We start from the raw sequence: 21,848 nt of genomic DNA, 5'->3' as shown, positions 1-21,848 counted from the left end.
TCTCTATTACACACCATACATCATATCACTCATTTATTCCACATCGCGTTGTATTTGGAAACTATAGAGTTTCGGAAAACTGAGCATTATCTGCCCTGCCTTTTTTGTTTCTCCCATACAGACGGAAGAAGTCACGTCACAACACAGAATAGCGGCAGGTATGAGATCAAAATTGATATCTATGCACATATTTCCTTGACAAACCAAGAAGCTTGCGGTATTGTTCCTCTCAATTGTGACATTGCAAGCAAGGAATTCAGCTGTCTAGCATTTTGGTGAACAAGATTGAGAGCTCAAGGTCAAAGCTTCGTGGTTGACGTAAAGATAATGCAATAAGAGTCAGCGATAAGAAACACCCTCAAGCATGATGGTAGTTTGTGAAATATAGCCAGATAATGATCATGTCAATGCGAGACTTGTAGCGACTTGCAATCGATCAGTGTTTATTTGTAGTTGAAAACTTGGCATGATTTCAAAATTATCCGCGTCCTTGGAATTTGTGTCATGTACAGAGATTAAATACAGATAGTCGAGTCATTTCGCTTCCAACACGTCCATTATCATTTATCATGCTATGAGTCATCTCACAGAATAACAACACATGTCTTCTCGATTACCTTCACAGTATACTTACAATTTGAAACCTAAAATGCAAGGAGAAGTGTAGTGTGGTGTAGAACAAATATGGCAGATTTGTACTTCTCCTGAGGAGGTACAAGGTCAGTAGAATTGTGACATTCCTTTAATACGACGTAAGCATATGTATGGTATTTTGTCAGAAAACCTTTGCGGATGCATTAAAAGACATTGCTTTTCTTATGCATGTAAATCTACTATTTTCATTTTGCCCTCCTACAGCTCTTAAGCTGGTGATACTTAAAGCAGTCGAACCAACTCGACAGGCGCATAGTCAAAAGACACCCCCAAACGAAACTCTGAAGCACTGTTTAACGAGTAGGCTTTAAGTTACGTGTGATATGCATAAATGCTCAGCTTGCAAAATATCAAAATCTTTAGTAGTAGTTTATTAACCTCACACAGAGAACATCGCCAGAACAATTACCTGAAACTCATTTTTGACGTTTGGCACTTCACGACGACGAGCGGCATGCAGTCCGATATATTCTTTATCATTTTATCATTTTTTCATATTCGATCATAGCATTTTGTTACTTGATGAAAAGAAAGTACATTAATTTCTAAACATTATCAACTTTCGAAAAATTGATTACAAATTAATACAATCTGAATTATGACATCATCAAATAGATCATGGTAACGGCGATAAACAAACAACTCCACATGCATCGTTATCCCTCAATACTATTACAATCCTGTTTAAAGATCTAAATTAATTTTCTAGAATTATTTACACGACTCTAAAAAATCTGTGTAAAAACTATCTCATTTTATCGAGTTTGCAGATAATTTCGAAACAGATTACAATTTTATCTATCATGGCTGAAACTTGAAGCACATACAGTATGTCAAACATCAAAGAAAATATGCAAAAGTTGGTCAGCTATCATCAAGGCAATTCCGAAATAGATTCAAATTAGAGATTCATTTTTTTACATATTTTAATTTCTATTTTCACCTTTTTACTTTTTATTGACCTGGGTAGCAGTCTTCACTCTGTGTTTTGTATTTTTCCGTGATTGCAGCCGGTGCATAACATCAAAATTGAAAGTCTACATCCGAATATTTTCGTAATGGATTGAACACCCGGTGATTTTCGAATAATTTTCTGTCGACGGCAGAGGGGAGCGATATAACATATTGATATGACAATAATAACAACATAATATTGGTCTATCATTGCAAGGAAGACAGTTTAGAAACTAAATCGGACGTGGACTTACAATTTTGATGTTACGCAATAATTATGATAGATAAAATTGTAATCTGTTTCGTAATCTGCATTAATATGCCTTTTAACTAGAATGTATAGCAGTTCAGATTTTGCGTATCGTACAATATTCTTAATTATTCGCTTATTCGGCCTTCAGTGTTTGCAGCTGTTTTTTTTGCTGCTTCTTTTACAATAATCCTTTTCTTTTTCCTTGTTTCTGGCTCAGTAACTAGTTTGGAAGTCTGAGACATTTGTGACAGTTATTTGTTTTGGAGGAGTCACAGACGAAGGTGTTACAGCTGGTTTTTGGACTGAAGCAGTTGGAAGTGGCTGGACAGACTTGACCCATTTTAGGTTCAATCTGGCAGTCGATAGAGGCAGTGGTGACAGGAGGACGAGAGACAGCAGCAGAGTAAGAGAGAGAATAAGTGGTTGTGGTAAGACCTACAACCTTCTTTTTGCTTCATGGTGAGAGAGATTCTGTTCAGTTTTTATTTTTATAACTTGGGATTCATGTTTCCACACCGGGCAGGATGAGGGAGAGGCCAGCTGCAGTTTGCACATCCTCCCTGCAGTCAGTGGCCTCGTGCTTGTTACCGCAGTGGTAACAAACAGCAGAGGCATGGCAGGACTTGGATCCATGTCCATAGGCTTGACAGGTGTAGCATCGGATTGGATTGGGGAGATACACTTCCACTCAAATGCTACAGTAACCTGCCTTAATCGATTGAGGGATAGACGTCCGAGAGAAGGTGAAGAGGTGGGTGTTGGTCAGCCTGGTTCGGTGGGTATGCTGCGCTGGCGCTACACTGACTCAGCAATGGCCGCCTCCACTAGACGAACAAACATGGCGGACACACCATGTACAATGTACTATAGAAAAAACTCTAGAACGGGTAGTTAAATCTTTTTCTTAGCATTTTCATGAATGTTTTTGCAATGTATTTGTCACGAGAATAACGTCCATTGTTACTTTTAGTGAAGGAAACCAATATTTAAGCTGTTTCGAGACTTGAAAGTGGTCGTCACATCGGTGAAATGTACCCAATGACATACACACACATTTTCAGCAGTGTTATGTGCGTTAATATTTCGTGTCAGCTCACTGTTATCACGAAATCGTATACATTATACGTGGAAGTAAACGACCATGTCAATGAAATACCGTTAGCATCTTCTTTTTACGCAAATGTCGCCGATTATGCCCCGTTATCTCCCATTGTAAACTGGTGGGTTCGGCGGAGTTAGCGCCCCGTATAATAACTAGAACAAAACACTTTTGATCCGTAATAATGGTACTTAATGATAGGGTCTGTCATTGGTTCTGACATTTGGCCTCTGGATTTTATTCACATGAAAAGCCATTTATCTGGCATTTGTTTTCTTATTACACAATGAAATTAATCATAAATAGATCTAATACTTTTGGAAAAATAATTGAATAATTCCAATCTAGTGTTTTTTTAACTATGTTAGTGCCTGTAAAAATGTTGGGTGTGAATGGCATTATAATTAAGAATATGTTCATTATTCTGAAATAATTTGGTACAGTGGCATACAGATCCATGTGTATTCTCTTTGTCACAGGATGCAGAAAATAAAAATGTAACAGTAATCATGGTGTGGCAATTAATCAACTGAAGACCCTTAAGCATGAGGTTATAGAAAACTTTATCATAAATTACACCATTGACAGGTTTTCTTGTTGATATGGAAAATCACTATGCCATGAAATTCTACTAGATACCAATACCATGTTTGATGAGATCCAGACACCCAGTTTGTCCTGAAAGTGGCCACTGATTTTGTTAAGAAAACCACAGGAAACTATGTGTGAAGCACACACACTTTCAAGGGCTGTAGTTATCAAAGACATATTTGGTAAAAAGCTAAGCAGTTGTTACAATTTAATAATGTTCCCATCTGCCTATTGTCATAAACATGATATTTGGGGTGGGGGGTTGTCACCAAGTTATGATGATACATATGATTTATTATCAAAATTCAAATAACGCATTCTCAGGAACACACATGCAAGTAACAAATAACCAAATAACTTTCATGCAAATTAAAAATAATGGTAATTTAACTCCAAAGGGTTTTCAACAATCAGACATCTTAGAAAATTCCATCTTGTTTTTATTTACTACAAATTGAACAATCGAAAAAATGCAAAGCTGATGAACATGATGTCCTGAATAAAAGCAAAAACAAAAATTAACATAATCTGTTTCGGAACTTGTTAGAATGCAATTTACAATGCAAAACTGATCAACAAGTTCTCCAGAATTCAAAGCAAAATCACCACTTGTCTGTTGATCCAGGTATGGAAGCAGTACTGTTAAAGCATAAGAGTGTGAAGCAATGCATCATTTTATCCACTGGCTGAATAAATGATGACATCATATTAAATGTATGTGAACTATTACTTCTGTCAGAAAATTTCGTACACAGATATTTCATCTAACATGATTATTATAATCATAACTATTTTTCAATAACAATTGTATGCACACTTCTTTATGTTGTTCTGTACCTGATTCCCTAGTGGCTGTATAGCATCATATAGAATACTCATGTGTATGCCACTGTACCCAATTAATTATGATCCTAATCTATATTATTATCCCACTCAGACCCGACATTTTAACAAGCACACACATAGATCTAGTTCAGAAACACGAGGATTAAATTAATCCGATAGATTTCCAAAATTATTAGATATATTTATGATTAATTTCAATTAATTAATAAGAAAACAAATGTCAAATTAATCGTTTTTCATATGAAAAAAATCCAGAGGCCAAAAATCACAACTAATGACAGACACCATTATTACGGATACTGAGCGTTCAATAATTCCGCTAAACTACCATTTCACAATGGGAGAAAACGGGGCATAATCGGCGACATTTGATTGCTTCATCAAATTTGCTAAAATGAAGATGCTAACGGTTACTTCCATGTATTATGTATACGATTTCGTGACAACGGTGAGGTGACACGAAATATTAACGCACATATCACTGTTGAAAATAGGATGTGTGTCATTGTTTACATTTCACCGACGACGACGTTCGAGTCTCGAAATAGCTTAAAAAAGGTTTTCCTTCATTTAAAGTAACAATGGACGTTATTCTCGAGACATATACATTGCAAGAGCTTTCATAAAAATGCTATTAATTTTTTTTATATTGGTTACGTTCCTTGGCAATGTCATCTTCGGCTATGTCGGACAGACAAGGTGCTCTGTCACAAACAATGCCCTTACATGAGTTCAGTGTCTTGTGCCCTGAGACAACTACCTTGTTTATAACAAACTATCTTAATTTGAGCAGATTAACAGATTGTTGTCTCCGTGGACATTCTACAAACAAGAGAGCCCTAAAGAAGCTTTGTGACATTTGTAACCTCTCCGCAGACACCAGTGACACCTTTGGAGATAGCAAATGGATTCAATTTTATTGGTTCTTTGTCTGAAGCTTCGATTACCAAGAAACGTGGCCAATAGTCGGATCGATTGGTCGTGCCCTCGTTAGATGAGGTATTGTCAGTATATATGCATCTTCTTTTTGAAGCAGGGTGTTGGGAAGCCACGTCGAAAGGAAAAATATTCAGCAACCCCCCCCCTGGAGTATATACAAGGACAGTCTTATACTGCAGCGGATTTCCAAGCTGCAAAGACCGAGGATAAAGGGATGTTTATACTCCATCAAATACGATGTAAAAAGCTTTAACTATCTACCAAATTAAGGGACAGGCTGGTTTGGCCCATGACAATTAATTGGCGATGTCGGAGGTCAGGGCTCTAAGCAAGTTTTATAGATCAATACATAAATATTAGACCTTTCAAATAGGTTTATATGTAAAATAAACCAAAACTTTTCTGTGAAATATTGTATGCACAGGGCATGACATGACCAGCCGATTGATAGAATCGGGCTCATTCTTCCGCCCGTCCAGGAAAAGTTAGAGTCGAAGTTGCCGGCTCCGTTGCACTCAAAAACCACTCACTTCCTCTGCCGACACAGGGTCGCAAGCCAAACAGACTACCTATTTTGGCCGCCTTTTACGACCAGCAATGGGGTCCTTAGGACACATTCTTCTCACATTTATCTTCCCCAGGTCCCCACGGACATATATTGTTATTGTTCCCTGCCACAGGAAAGTTCCACACAGAGCCCTCACCAGTCCATAGACACTAGAATATTAAAAAGTTTCCATCATATGCTGTCACTATCCACAGTATACCGGATCGAAAGTTTATACACCAAACTAGCACCTAAATGTAGTAACTTCCTGATGACTGATCACTGTCCAATCACAATGCAATGAGGGTCTACCGAATCCCAACAGAAACAATGCAACACAGGTACAATGTCTGTTAAACAATAAAATACACTACCAAATAACACTCACCCCGGCCGTTCAGAGAAAGAAAGTTTGAACAAAGTGAGAACTTTCTTTGCTAATAAAAGTACAACAAGAGTGCTCTGAGAGCACAGCATCCCCCGCATGAAATTTTTTAACGAGTCAAATGAAGTTCCTTTAAACAGGGGCAGTAACTCTGTCAAAATTAGTTGAAATGAAACGGGACTGCGATATGCGTATCATCATCATGTCAACATCTTGTGTGTAGAGTGTCAGAATATTCTTTGGAAACTGTAGGAGGAGTTGATTTCACAAGTTTAGTACCCTCTCTCACAATAAGGCAAATGAAGCTCCGTAAAACAGGGGCAGTAACTCTGTCTAAGTTAGTCGAAAGGAAACGTTAATGGATTGTGACCAGAGTACACTTAGGAAACAAAGTAGTTCCCAAGTACACGTCAAATTATTGCAAAGCTGACAATAGAGAAAGAGTTTCCTTATCAATGGTGGAAAAATGTCTCTGATGTCTGTTCAATTTTTGTGAATAATAACAAGATGATCAAAACATGATGCATCTTCCTGCAACAGGACTGCTGCAGCACCAATGTCACTAGCATCCACTGCCAATTTGAAAGAGTTTTCAAAGGCTGGTGCATAGAGAACAGGAGGATTCATGAGAATAGCTTTAATTTTCTTAAAAGCAGCCAGACCATTGCTGTCCCAAACAAATTTCACCTTCTTTTGCCAGCAGTGAGAGGGGCTACCAAATGTGAGAAATTTTGACAACATTTACAGTAGTAACCGGCAATACAAAGAGAGAAGTTTCTTTTATGTTTTGTGGAATTTTGAAATAGCCTCCACCTTTGCTTGTACGGGCTGTCCCTGACCTTGGCCAATGACACGACCTGAAAAATGTACATGTGCCTGTGAAAATTCACTTTTCTTGTAAATTTACAGTCAACTTGGCTTCAGTGAGTCTCTTGAAGTCCTCTTCCAGCGGTTATCCCACTTCATGGAATGACTGATGACATTGTCAACGTAGGCTTTGACAGCCTCAAGATTGGCTGTAATGTCATTGATGTGATGCTGGAAGGTGACTAAAGCGTACTTGAACCCAAATGGCATCACTTCGTAATGGTGAAGTCCACAAAAGCAGATACTTGCATGACACGCTCAGTCAGTGGAACCCGCCAATACCCCTTAGCTACCCTTAGGTACTTAGCTTTACCGATTCTGTCGATGCAGTCATCGATTCTATGTATTGGAAAAGAGTCAATTTTAGAAACAGCGTTCACACGTTTCATGTCCGTAGAACATCTTTAACTACCATCAGGTGAACTTCAGTCACAATGACTTGGTTCAATAATGTCATTGTCCAGCATGTATTAAATCTCCTTCTTCAGAGCTTCAAGCTTGACTAGATTCATCCGGTACGTATGTTATTTCACAGCGTCACCTACATCTAGATCGTGTCATACAAAATCTGTACGACAGGGCATATCACTAAACAAGACTTAGTGAGCAAATTCTTTAATTAACTAACTAAAGTACTCATGGAAATGAAAAAAACCTGTTTTTTCATCTCAGATTTTAAATAAATGCAGTTAATATACAAAATATATAAATATTCAAACAACTCAATAAGTACTAATTGGGCCTTGTCACAAATACAGCGTATCAAAGGTTTTTATGTCTTTTTACACGTAAAAGTGTGTAAAAATATGAACGTAATAGACTATTGTGAAACTCAGCATATCAAGGTGTCAGTAGATCAAGGTGAATGTCCATGACCTATGACACCTTGACGACAGGTGAAAACAGGTGCATGAAACCCACGTGCATGTGATTTGTCAGTGGTTAGTGATTTGTGAGTGGCCTTGTGGGATAGTGAATCATCGTCAAAATATCAGAACATAAAAGTAACATATTCCCTTATCAAACAACAACTTACATGTCATTATTATTATGTACATAAACATAGCTGTTATTTTTATTGTTGTTTTGATAACTTTTTTCCAGACTAATTTGCATAATGCCTACAGCCTGTTTGTGCCATTTCAATTTGGACTTAGTTTTATTTTGGAATGTTGAAAGTGCCTACAAATTACCTCCTATAAAGTACATTTTGTATTGAGCACTGAGATAAAAGTAGCAAATCCAGACTAGTACTTTTCCAGTTGTTTTGCTATTTCGTATTTACATCTACGTAATGCTTTGTGTCGATTATTAAATCCAGCAAAACAGTTTTTTTCAATTTCCATGAGTACTTTAAGATACTTGGGACTTCAGCTCAGATGACAAATGACTTAACTTAGCATCCAAGTTAACTAATACTTCAGAATTATTAAGCTTAGGGCTTGCATAGTCAGCAATGCCATCAAACTCAACAAAGTCACAATTCTCATTAGTATCACAATGTGAAATAGTGGCAACACACTGAATAGGTACATTGTCATTTCCTTCATGATACTTTCTAATCATATTGATATGACAAAGCTGTATCTTTTTTTATGATGGTCTGGTCGTAAAACATAGTCAGTATCATTGACATTTCGCCAATAGCATACGGAACGTGGTACCTAGCATGTAATGCTTGACCAGGGATTGGCGAAAACACTAAGACTTTATCGCCAGGACTGAAAATTCTCTGTTTAGACTTTTTGTCATATTGTACATTCATTTTGTCCTGGGATTCCTTGAAGTTATCCCCAACAACTTAACTTTTGAAAGCCTGGACTCATTTTAGACCTATCTTTAAGCTAATGTTTTAAATGTCCTTAAACAGTATGGCCAAAGACAAGGTCAAAAGGACTAAAACCTAGGGACTCAGTTGACACACATGGTATATTTTGCAAAATTTAGCCACATCATGCCGCAAATTACGTCAAATGAAATGGGAATTTGTTTTGTCACATGTATTGTTCACACCCAAATGATCTACCAAAGAAGGTTCATGAGCCAAACTTAAAACATGCTTTTGATACCAATTTGGAAGAACATTTTGATAGAAAACGTTCCATTTATTATCAGCAGGCACATCTGGTAGCCTCCATCCTTGAAATGATAGCAAACTGGAATATTGTCAGCTCCTTCTGATGAGAGTGCCCTTTTGGCAAGAACTTTAAGTTATGGGTCTTCCTCCTGTAACTTAACTAACTGCTCCCTACCTAGAACTGGTTCCTCAAAAGCCAAACTGTCAGATTTTTGAGTACTCAGGTCAAGAGAATGACCCATAAGAGTGCAAACACACGAAGAGAAATACCTTGAAATTCTTTCTCAAGATTTTCAATACTTTCCAAAGTGCTAGGCTCAAGACAAACATCTTCCCCCTGCCAAAATATTGCCAAATAAGCAAGTCTACACCTTTAACAGTTAGAGTTTCTACCACTCCAACCTGACCAATCCAGAAACCAAATCTGTATTCAAATTCACCAATTGCAGAGGTGCTATGGTAAAACCACAAAATCCCTCTAACAAAGTCTCAGGGGTCTCAGATGACACCTCCGAAAGTGGCAAAATGCAGTCCATAATCAGAGTTTGAAGTTCACCAGTATCCCTCACAGGGTAGAACTTGACTTTTTGTCAACAAACTCAGAACCAGATTTGTGAGAACTAGATTAGATGAACTATCTTTACCTGATTTGTAAGCCTGCGAACGTCTGCCTGTAAATCCTGACTGCTTAAACCTAACCCTGTGAATTACCGAATAATCATCAGCCAAAGTAGCATCCTTGTGTAATTTTCTGCTCATCGAGATATGCCCGTTGAAACACACTGCTTAAAATCCTACATCAAAACAAACTGCCTCAAATTATCACCATTGACCCTCTTTGAACTTCACCACCTATCACTGTTTCCGTCTCCCTTGTATCAAGAAAAGTAGAACCATTCCTTTTCTGACCTAAACGTTTGCCTGTAAGCTTCAGGAACCATTTCATAATTATTCAAAACTTCAGCTGTAACAACCTGATAATCAGCACTCCTATCAATAGCGGTAAGGCGGTAAGTAAACTTTCTGAGCTTTTCCCTCAAACACTTTTTGCAGCAGCATGGTCCCTTTCTTGCAGCTTTTGTAACTGTTAGCCACTTTTTCAAAATGTAGGAAAAGCTTCTCAACATCACATTCAGAGAAGGGCGGAAGAAATCTTATCTGCTAGAAAAGATCAAACAATTCATCACCTGTTGGGGTACGATGAGAGAGGACATTCTGTAAATCATATTGCTTCAGCTAAATTTCTTTATCAGCTTTAATTTCTAATTGCTTAATCCGAAATTCCCTCTCTTCTTTTCCTTTCCTAACTTCTCAGCTTCTAATCTCAATTTGTCATGTTCAGGCTCAATTCTCAATATTTTCAATTATACCAGACACAAGCATCTAAATATCGTAACTTCCTGACATCCGATCACTGGTCAAACACATTACAATGGGCGTCTGTCGATTGCCAACAGCTACAATCACTGTCAAACGATAAAATCCACAACCATATAACAACATATTCACAAAAGGTATTTGAGACAAGTAGAATTAATACCATGTGAATTTTTTAAATCCCCAAATTATTTGCTTGACTTTTTCCACCATCTGACCTTTTTACCACACAATATATATTTGAAAAATATATGCCTGAAGGCCCTTGATATTCTGAAAGTTGTTTCAAATTAAAAGTGGGATGGGATTCAGAAAACCCTCCTCCAACTGTACAGAGCACTTATCCACTCTAAACTGGATTATAGCTCCATCATCTATGGATTTTTACAGATGGATCCAAGGATGGTTGCCAGCGTAACCGTAACCGTCATTGAATCTAGGACTATGTCTTCACGACTACAACATAACAATCTAAGGATAAACAATTTATATTAGTTTCGGACTATAACATGTAAGCATCTACTTTTAATCCAAATTGTTCGATTTTATAATAAACCTGCTACTGGCCAATATGACCTCGTTTTTTGTTGGTTACCCAGCCATGTTGGAATCATTGGTAACACAATGGCTGATGCTGATGCTAACTAAAGCAGCACTCAACAGATCTGTGACGCCACTTCTCATTCCGTACAGTGATTACGAACCAGTCGTTAGATTTTGCATAAGAGATCTCATGCCGTTACACCAATGAATATCTATTGAAAGGTGAGGATCCTCAGTTCTGCATCCCTTGTGATGAGAGAATCACCGGCTAGCATGTCCTGATCAACTATGTTGATTTTTGTTCACAAGGGATAAATATTTCAAGGTTTCATCTATAAAAGATCTTTTTAATAATATTTGTTCTCATTTAAGTTTTTTAAGAATCAGAATTGTATCATAAATTTTGTTAAAATTAGTAGAATGAAATTATTGTCCCCCCTGAGAGGATATCGTAAGTCCATGTCATTAAAAAAATATTTACATCTACTACGCTTTTAAACGTAAAATGTTTGTCATTTTAAGTGTGGCTAAACGTACGTACAATCGCCAGCGACTAAAGGGATGGTGTTAATCCTGCTGGGTCCATGCAGGTAGCAAAAGTTTCAAAAACGCATTTGATCTTGATCATTAAAATTTAATGTTGACAAAAGTACTGAATTTATTTACACTTCAGCTGTCCGTCAAGGGTGCACGTTGTCGTCCCTTCTATTTGTGACGTATGATAACGAGTTATTGTGTATTACAAGAACATTATGAACATGGCACATTGATAGATTATGATTTTGAGGCTATTTTTATATTATTAGATGCGGACGATTTCATCATGTTTGGAGATAGTAGTATTGTTACCTTACAAAGTAAAATATATATATTGAGCAGATATTGTGCTAAATGGAAACTATCAGTTAATATAAATAAAACAATAATAATTGTGTTAGAAAATGGTTGTACACTCTCATGTTTTAATTATGGTTGTAATGTTGAATTAGTGTCCTATTATAAGTATTTGGGAATAATGATTTAATGTAGAATTATTGTCACTCAGGCTTGTACCACATTAGCTAAACAAGCGGAAAAAACATTATGTACATTAAAAAGATTTATGTATATCTTTAAAAATATCCATAAACAGTCCACAAACACCTTTTGTATTATTTGACAGTTAAACCAATTTTACTTTACTGTTTGGGAATCAGTGTCTTTTATTCAAGGAAATAGGTAGAAAAGGTTCCAAATCAATTTTGAAAATTCATATTTGTTGTGGAATATAGAGCCTCCTTACAAGAGAGAGCTTTGTCTGATTGTGGACGGTAGCCTATTTCTGTTGTTAAGATATTGGATAAAGTTATTATGATTTGACAATAGTATGTACGCCAGACGATGTTATCTAATGCTTAAAACAATATGATAAATTAAATGATCTAAATTGGGTCTCACAACTTAGAATGTTGCGGATTTTCACATGTGTGGTTTTTACATGGCACCATAAAGAATATAAAACTTTGCCACTATGTAAATCATATTTAATAAATATCAGTGCCTGCAAGTTACGAACAAATGATTTACAGAAGCATAGTCTTTAGCTATATTTTCAAATTGTAATGCAAACTCAAAAGATGAGCATCATATACTCTTATTGTGTCCACATTACCAACAAATAACAGAAATATGTATTCCAAAGTATTATTATGACTTTGCAAACATGAGGAAATCTGTGGAATTAATGTGGACATTCACTCTTCAAAAAAGAAACGCACAGGTAGATTTTTAGTAAATTTATTGTACCTAATAAAGTCGATATATTTTTAAATTTATTTTTAATTTTTTTTTATACATTGTTATTTCACCTTTTCCCTGTTACATGAGGAGGATGGACATCCAGGGCAATGGTCACCCTCACATTCTGAAGACACTGTATGTCTACATTTGGGAAAAATTAGATACAAGTATTGGCAATGGTGCCAAGGTGATTTTTAAGAAATATAACCAAACATTCACACAGTCAAGCATTCAAAATATTATTCAAACACTGATCCTGGCAAGAAACAAATATGAGAAAGAGATACATATGTTATTGCTGTTCTGCTTCTTCAAACAATATGTGATAAAAGATCCATGATTTGTAAAATGTTGCGACATTACCATTTAAAAAGGCTATATTCTTCTCAATTTTGTATCTCAGACAAACATCTTTTTGAAATATTGCGAAGCAAAGATTTGTTTTTTTTAATCTACAGAAATATATAAAAGATTTAGCCATTAAAATAAGAAGATCAAAAACTTTTTCAGTAACAATATTTTCATTAACACAATACACGTTCAGCACTTAATTTCATATGATGTATATGGTTACATTTATTTATCCAATCTAAGAAGGTTTTCCAAAATACTTGTACAAGTTCACATTCCCAAAAAAATGTGTACTATAGTTTCATCATAACATTTGCAAAAAGAACAAAGTGTGGTATCAGAAATATTCATCTTAAACAACAAAGAATTAGTTGCAAGTATTCTATGTATGATTCGATACTGAAACCAACGCAATTTCACCTCTTGTGTTGCTTTAAAAGGCTTAATACAAATAATATTCCAATTCAATTTTCCAAACTGTAACTCCCACTTTTCCTGGCCTCGTGTTTTTATATCAACAAATACAAGAATATTATAAATATATTTAGAGCCTGTACTTTTAGAGAAGATCTTTTTAATAGCACAGCGATGTTCTTCTACAGAGTCAGTAGGGAGTTTAGTCAAATTCAAACTGGTCAAATATCCAAGAAAAAAAAAGCCAAGAAAGTTGATTTTATCTTGTACATGTCTTTAAATTCTTCAAAAGATATGAATTCATGATTATGATTTACAATGTCTGCTATTTGGGTGATACCTTTATCAACCAAATCTTTCAAGAATATTGGTAATTTATTAACTTTGATGTTGCGATTGAAAAAAATAGGTTCAGCTAAAAACTGCTGAAAGTATCTGGTACAATCTTCTTATCAAAATCTACAAAAGCTTCATAACAGTTTTTCCAAAATATTTTATAAAACAAACACAGCTTCTTTTCTATAAAACAAGATCCAAACTCTTCGAGTTCATTAACAAAAGGAAATGCAGACTTGTGGATGTCTTTCCACCTTTTGATATCTCCACATAATAACCGCCTTATCCAAGTAATCTTAATAGATTTTGAATACAAAAATATATTAATCATACCTAACCCTCCCTGTTCAACAGGTTGACATACTTTTAGTGTTTTAACTTTATCAGTCTTTCCGTTCCACAAAAAACTTAAAGAGCATGTCATTTAATGTTTTAAGAAATTTTTCGGAGGGATCTGGCAATGATAACAACAAATAGGTAAGCTTGGATACAAGTAAAGATTTTATAACTACAATTCTACCAATTGGTGTAATAATTCTTTTCATCCATTTCTGAATTATTACTTTCAATTCATACAACTTATCTTTAAAATTTAAGTCTGACATTTTTTTCAAATCAACTGAGAATTTAATACCTAAAATTCTAAATACCTCTGGGTTCCAGCTTATTGGACAATTCTCCATGTACTTATCTTTACAACCTCTTTTGGAACCAATCCAAATTGCCTGAGATTTATCATAATTATTTTTCAGACCAGAAATATTTCAAAAATAAATTAAGTGTTTCAATACTAGCTTCAAAAGAGGACTGACTACCATCTAAAAGCAATTCAGTATCATCACATCAAAAATTCTTTGTCTTCAATAAAAATACCTTTGATATTAGCATTAGAGCGAATCAAATTCGACAATATTTCTGCACATAAAATAAATATATAAGGAGACAATGGGTCACCCTGTCTGCAACCTATCTGAATTTTAAACCAAGAGGACATGTTACCATTTTTAGACATAGCACTCTTAATATTAACATAAAAAGTAGAAATATATTTCCTTAAATTATCTCCAAAACCCCAAAATTTCAAACATTTGTCAATGAAAGGCCAAGCAATAGAATCAAAGGCTTTTTCAAAGTCAATCAAAAGAAGTAACCCAGGTATTTTTTTCTTTTCAGTATACGATTACATATCATATATCAAACGTATGTTATCCCCAATATAACGGCCAGACATAAAGCCAGTTTGGTCTTCATTAATAATAAATGGAAGTTTTGCTTTAATTCTATTTGCAATACATGATGAGGCTAATTTATAAGAAACATTAAGTAATGAAATAGGTCTCAAATTTGTCAAAAACGTTTTGGTTTGTCACCCTTTGGGATACAAACAACAACCGCCTGTTTTAGAGTAACTGACAATTCTCCTGTCTTTAAGCTATAATTATTTAGAGATCTCAATTAAAATTGTCCTATATCTTTCCAAAAGAACTTGTAGAATTCTGAAGGAAATCCATCTGAACCTGGGCGTATTTGATTTGGCATGTTTTTTAATGCTATAGCTAATTCTTCTAAAGTAATCATATTCTCCAAATCTTTATTAGCCGATTTGTCTAAAATTGGTAAAGTATTTTTGTCAAGAATAGAGCCTAGATCAATATCATGTATGCAATCTTCTCTGCTACTATATAAATTTTCATAAAAGTTTGCAGCTTCAATAATTATTTCAGTACTATCCGTTTTAGTTCCAGGTTAGTCATTGACTTGCTTACAAAATTTCGTTTTTCCAAATTGCAAAAATAACTACTAATTTTTCACCTTCCATTATCCATTTAGTTCTAGATCTAATAGCTTTACCTGCCATTTTATGTTTCCTTATATCTTCTAACTCATTTCTTTTTTCCTCTAACAATTTAAGTAATAGTGGGCGAGTTCTCAATAGATTCAATTTCATCTAATAAATTCTTTTCTTTTTCAATTCTTTCCTTTTTCTTGAAAGTTGAATAGGAAATTGTTTTACTCCTCAATTCCATTAATAATGTTTCAAAAAATAATTGATCATTAATGTTAAATTGAAGTAAGTGGTTTTCTATATCAACAATATCACCTTGATAGTCCAAAGCATATTAAGTTTTTATTTTCAAAATAGTTTCTTTGACTTCCTTTACATAGTTTTTGTCCATCAGTAATGATGTATTAAATTTCCAATAAGTAGAACGTTTTTAAGTATCTTTGAATGAAATATCAATATCAATAATAGAGTGATCAGTTCTATATCCTGTTTTAATCCTAGCATTAGTTGTAAAAGGGTATAAAGATTCAGAGATAAAAAAAATAATCCAATCTTGCTTGCTTTAGTGGAGACATTTTGCGCCAAGTAAATTTGTCAGGGTTGAAATCACTCCAGACATCTACTAAATTTAATCTCCAATAAGTTCTAAAACCTTTTCTCTAGCTTTAGGATTATTGATGTTAACATAATTATCTACATCAAAGGTGCTATTTAAGATTAGGTTCCAATCAGCAGAGAAAATATAATCCTCATTACCAATATTCTTAGCCATGACTTTAACATGCTCAAAGAAATCAGGAGAATCTGTATTTGGGCCATACATATTCACTAATGTTAAACGTCTATCACAAATTGTAATATCTAAAATAAGCAAATTCCCATTGTCATCTGTATGAGAATTATGTATTTTATAATCCACATTTCTATTAAATAAAATTGCCTCTCCTCTATTAAAAATACAGCCACAACCCCATTTGTTGGTAGATCATAAGAAGTAGTTACAATAAAGTCATTATTGGCGCACTTACCAAATAATATATGAATTTCCCGAATTGTCCTTGAATGAAACACAAGACATAATCCATTCGAACCGTCCATACTACGTGAAAAAAGACGTAGAAGAAACTTTTGAACGAGTGGAATGTAGGTCAAATAAAATAACACATTTCACCATTTTCGCAATCACTGAATATTCTTAGAATCCAAAAAGTCCAATAGATTAATATTCATTAACGTTGTTAACGTTCATGTGAGAACAGGATCCTGATATTCCCCTAGAGTTTTCCAATCTGACCCGATATCTTTTCTGTAGTAAAGAATAACATCCGTCCCCTTCACGCGATCACGAGTCTGTAGATTGTAGTTTTTACGAATGATCGCTGATTTTTGTAGTAATCTTCCTCGCAGTTTCTTCAAGTCTAACTGGTAGATCCGCTCTGATCGAAAGACCAGCCTCTGATAGGCGTTTTCCTCTGGCGAAAGTAGCCTTGATAATAGCTTCCCGATCCTGCACAAGAACAAACTTAATAATGATTGGATTTGGTTTGTCACTTTCGTGGAATTTCGGTAGACGATGTATGTTCACAAACATCATGTTTTCTACAGTCTGTTCATCCAAGTCTAGTTTGTCTTTGAATATCCCCCGACAATTCCGGCGATTCTAGTGTAGTGATTGTATTTGGCACTCCATAGACTAGAAAATTAGATTTTCTCGAGTAAATTTCTGCTTCTAAAAGTTTCTTTTTCAGCATGTTGATTTGGTCTTTCATACTGACTTCCGTCGAGTCGAGTCGAAAATCTGTCGCCAACTCCACACCATCAACTCTTTTCGATAATTCACATAATTCCGCCGTGACGGTATCAATTCTACATCATATTTTATCCGTAATGAGTTTCAGTTCACTTCGAATGAAATCCTTCCATTTGTTATCAACACGTCGTGTGTGCGATGATGGAGCGGAATCTGGCATCGAAACAGTTTCTTGGCCCTCCGGTATTGCTGACTGTAAATACTGGCCAATAGTGCCCCCAACAGATTCTTCACTCTTAGTTTTTGGTGATCCCTTCATTGATTTGCACTTAGAGGCCATGATGTTTTGGATAATGTTGGGTTTTGATTAGAGCCCCCGCCGATTGCGTCCTCACGCTGCCATCGCCAAACCGGAAGTCGATATATTTATTTTGATATCATAGATACAAATATGAAAATTTGGAGCTCGATAGTCACATGTTGCTTGAAACGCGTTGGCCAGTTGTGGGAATGTCTGCGGCGTGTTCTGACGTTGACGTACACGTCGATCTAGTTCATCCCAGAGGTGTTCGATTGGGTTGAGATCTGGAGGTTCCATCGCTGAGATGGTTCCTGACAGTCTGGTCCGATATCCTCCTCAAACCAGGAATGCGTCCTGCATGTCTCCGTAGCTGTGACTTTGCGATGACGTTGGTGGAACAGTCGCATGGAGCGATCCTGTGCAGGGGAGGTAACTCTTGGTCGGTCGGTTCTCGGACGGCCTGCAGTAAAATTGAACAGTGTGTATCGGTCACAAAGGCGCCAAATGGTGCTGTGGTGGACGTAGACGTGGCGTGCAACAGAAGACTGCGATTCCCCTCTTTGGATACCTCCTATCGTGTCTCGGCATTTTCGAACTTGAAAAATGTTGACAATTGATTGACAAATTATAGGCTTATGCTTGCCTTTTTATAGCCACGAATAACGAGTGCCATAACTTGCGAGTGCCATAACTTGCGCGTGCATTTTGCTTTACTGTTTTCCTCCTGGACTTTTTTGAACTAGTGTGAAAACTATGCCGTTTAAGACATTGCAAATCGACAATGGCTGCGTTTTGACCGAATTTTTTGTTTAGTCAGGTTCAATGAACTACATACTACCTGTGCGTTTCTTTGAAAAGTGTAAAACAAAAATATATTGTTTTAACTGAGTTTAAGTGAGCGAGTGAGTATGGTTTAACGCCGCTTTTGAACAATATTCCAGCAATATCACGGCAGGGGACACCAGAAATGGGCTTCACACATTGTACCCATGTCGGGAATCGAACCCGGGTCTAACCACTAGGCTACCCGACCGCCCCGCTGAGTTTAGCATGGTTAAGTCAAGACATGTTGCATAAATATCATGTGTAACTGTGTTTACATGGCGATCTGTAACATGACACTGTTGAAATCCACCGAATCTACTGCGGCCTCAAGACCTAGAATTCTAAATTAATCAGTCTGTCCGTCTGTCTGATACAAGTTATCTTAGCTTGCTCAAACCAAAGACATACGTTTAACCCAAATGTGATTAAATAGTTTCATTAATATTTTTTTTACAGTTTCGCGTGTATAATCCTTACCTGAATTCAATAGAAGACATCTGACGAACTAATTAACTTATGAGGCTGTGGTAAAGAAGCACTATTGCAGACTTTTTTCTGTTGATATTTCAAACGCAAAAATATGTGCTTTCTAATTGTCAGGTCTCTTTTGCAGAGGTCCCGTTGTGAGATATGTTACAAAGAGGAGCGTGAAGACAGGAGTCTGAAATGGAAACTATTGCATGCAACGAAACATTGCCGGTGCTTACAGGTTACCCAGTGAGGCCAGTGGAGACTATAATCGGACTGCTGGCATTCTTCAGTTTGCTGGGTACAACCGGCAATGCTTTGGTTTTGTATGTTTATACAAGAAAGCGGAACAAGCTGCCTTCAACAATCTTTATAATCTCTTTAGCAGGAACCGATTTGAGTGTTTGCATTATTGTTATGCCATATACAATGACTGTTGAATATCTGGACTATGAAATCAAGTACGATATTTTGTGCAAATTGTATTTGTTTTTGATAACGTCCAATGTGCCATTCTCGGCTTTCATCATGGTCGCGATTGCGGTGGATAGATATATATGCATTTGCCATCCCCACTGGCATGTGTTGGATACGAGAAGAGCCAAACTTATACTTTTTTCGTTGATTGTTTTTTCAATGATTCTTGGAATCATCACCGCATTAGCTTATGGCGTGTATCAATACAGTACAAAGATTGACGAAGCACAATTATTCGATCGCAATTCTACATCAATGACAAGTTTAAATGGGACCAATGCCAAAGACACACATCTGTGTATCAACAAACCAGAGCACGCCAATTGTACCGAAATAGCCGAAAATAGCATAAATTGCACCGATGATGTTCCCTTATGGCAATTCGTTGATTACATCGGTGTTTGCAATCCAAACCAACTTATTTTTACCAGAACGTTTCGAAAAACGTACCAGAAGCTTTATGCTGGAATGTTTCTAGTTGCTTTTATTGTTGTGTTTGTACTTTACATTCTCATCTACAAATCGGTTCTTGAGAGGAGATCTAAAAAGATGAGACAAAGACGTAAAACCCAACTGTCTCTGTATAGAGAAACGTCAATGACCGAGACTCACTTAACGATGGCAAACGGAAGCTCACGAAACTCGGTCACGAGAAGAGAGAGCAAAAAGACCATGCTGGACATGGACGGGTGCATTAAAGAAAAATACTGGCTAGCTAATATTAGAACGGCGTTAATGTTGTTTGTGGTAACACTTGCGTTCATTATAGCATTCCTGCCGTCTTGGCTGATGGCGCACAGAGTGGTGCCTTTCAATCCCATTGTGTTTTACCTTTACTTTGCATATAATGTTTCGAATCCTATCATTTACGCCTTTATGAATCCAGCATTCCGGCGTGAACTTAAAGATTTGATCAGCTGCATGAGATGTAAAGACATATGACGCTCTCGGTGACATATACTTGTACCTGTTGACAAAGTTTTGAACTTATGAACAGTGTATTGTAAATCATGTAGTCGTTTTTCTACTATACACATTTCTTTCAGGGACATCTTGTATTGCCTATGTTGGTTATTCTTGGAATTTCATAATTTAATTATAGTCACTATCCCGCCTTTGAATTTTAAGGTCAATCAAAATGTTCACCTCGTTGCCATGGACATAACAAATTAATGTGTCATTACAATAGTAATTGCACTTATAATTCCCCTGAATGCGTTTGCTGATACCGCCTCTGTGGTCCTGTGGATAAGTGTCGGCCGGGAAAGAGGAAGGGCCAACGTCGGAGGAATGTCATCATCAGTTAACGGATTCGAGCCGACATCGAGCCGATGTCGAGCCGATATCGTGCCAACAAGTGCTAACTTACAGCTGACTAATTTTTAATTCTAATGATAGTTAACAAATATTTATGTGCTATATAATTTATAGGAATACTTTATGTCCCTGAATACACTATTTCCAACATCACTAATAATCATTTATTTATAAATAAAACTCCATAGGACACCTGAAACCAAGGAGCATTCCGGGATAGGTCGAATGGGAAGGATTTCATGTTGGCGCAGTGACATCAGAACGACTTCAAACAAAAACGATAACTCTATTTTTTTCGAGTCCAATAGTAATAAAAGTTACAGTAGCACTCGCATATTGCTGTTCATGAAAGCATAAGGCTTCTTTGATATATCAAAACAATATTACAATTATTTGTTGAAAACATAATGTAACGTGATTTATCTCAGCTGTTCATCTTCTATTCCCAAATGTATATTTCTAAATACGATTTTGAAGTGAACAATTTACAGTGAAAACTATGTTTATAAAGTTAAATCAACTTCCTCAAATTTCATGAACATTTAAGAAGATTTTTTTCTGCTTAAATGGGCAATTAAAGCAAATATGTTTTATAACTGTAATAAGCCAAAATGCTCGTTCAAATATATAAGTATCCAGTTTTGTTATTTAAACTATTCAATTAATTACATTCATTTTCTGTAAACCAATTCAGTCAGCATGTATTGCTATATACTAATAAAGTTATCTTTTATACTAATGAATTTAGAACTTTCAGTCTGCTCGTGTAATGTTAACGAGATGGGGCGGTATGAGTCCGGCTCAGTTGATGGATTCACTGGTTTAAGAACTGGCTGCACCATGGCTGATTTCAAACTTGTGTGGCGAAGTCCAGAAAACCAGATGTGGTTGTATAGTTGCAGTCATAACTTT

At 36.1% G+C, this 21,848-nt stretch overlaps 2 protein-coding genes across 2 annotated transcripts in view; both read left to right on the top strand.

Moving 5' to 3' along the window:
- LOC139470768 (aromatic-L-amino-acid decarboxylase-like) overlaps positions 1-21,848 on the top strand; it is a 134,610-nt gene that overhangs the window by 30,972 nt on the left and 81,790 nt on the right. The window lies entirely within an intron of this gene.
- On the top strand, positions 119-21,257 carry LOC139470769 (cholecystokinin receptor type A-like). Its single transcript, XM_071253056.1, has 2 exons — positions 119-158; positions 19,288-21,257. Exon 2 carries the CDS (start codon positions 19,341-19,343, stop codon positions 20,559-20,561), a length of 1,221 nt encoding a protein of 406 aa, XP_071109157.1. The 5' UTR covers positions 119-158; positions 19,288-19,340; the 3' UTR covers positions 20,562-21,257.

Source organism: Haliotis cracherodii, unplaced genomic scaffold (genome assembly GCF_022045235.1).
Source record: "Haliotis cracherodii isolate W230 unplaced genomic scaffold, xgHalCrac1.p SCAF_21, whole genome shotgun sequence".
NCBI lineage: Eukaryota > Metazoa > Mollusca > Gastropoda > Lepetellida > Haliotidae > Haliotis > Haliotis cracherodii.
The sequence above is the reverse complement of the archived record's forward strand: the minus strand, read 5'-3'. Positions and strand labels throughout refer to the sequence as shown.

What these genes read in the sequence shown, in the direction of transcription:
- LOC139470769 (XM_071253056.1), top strand. Translation starts at nt 19,341, where the DNA reads ATGGAAACTATTGCATGCAACGAAACATTGCCGGTGCTTACAGGTTAC.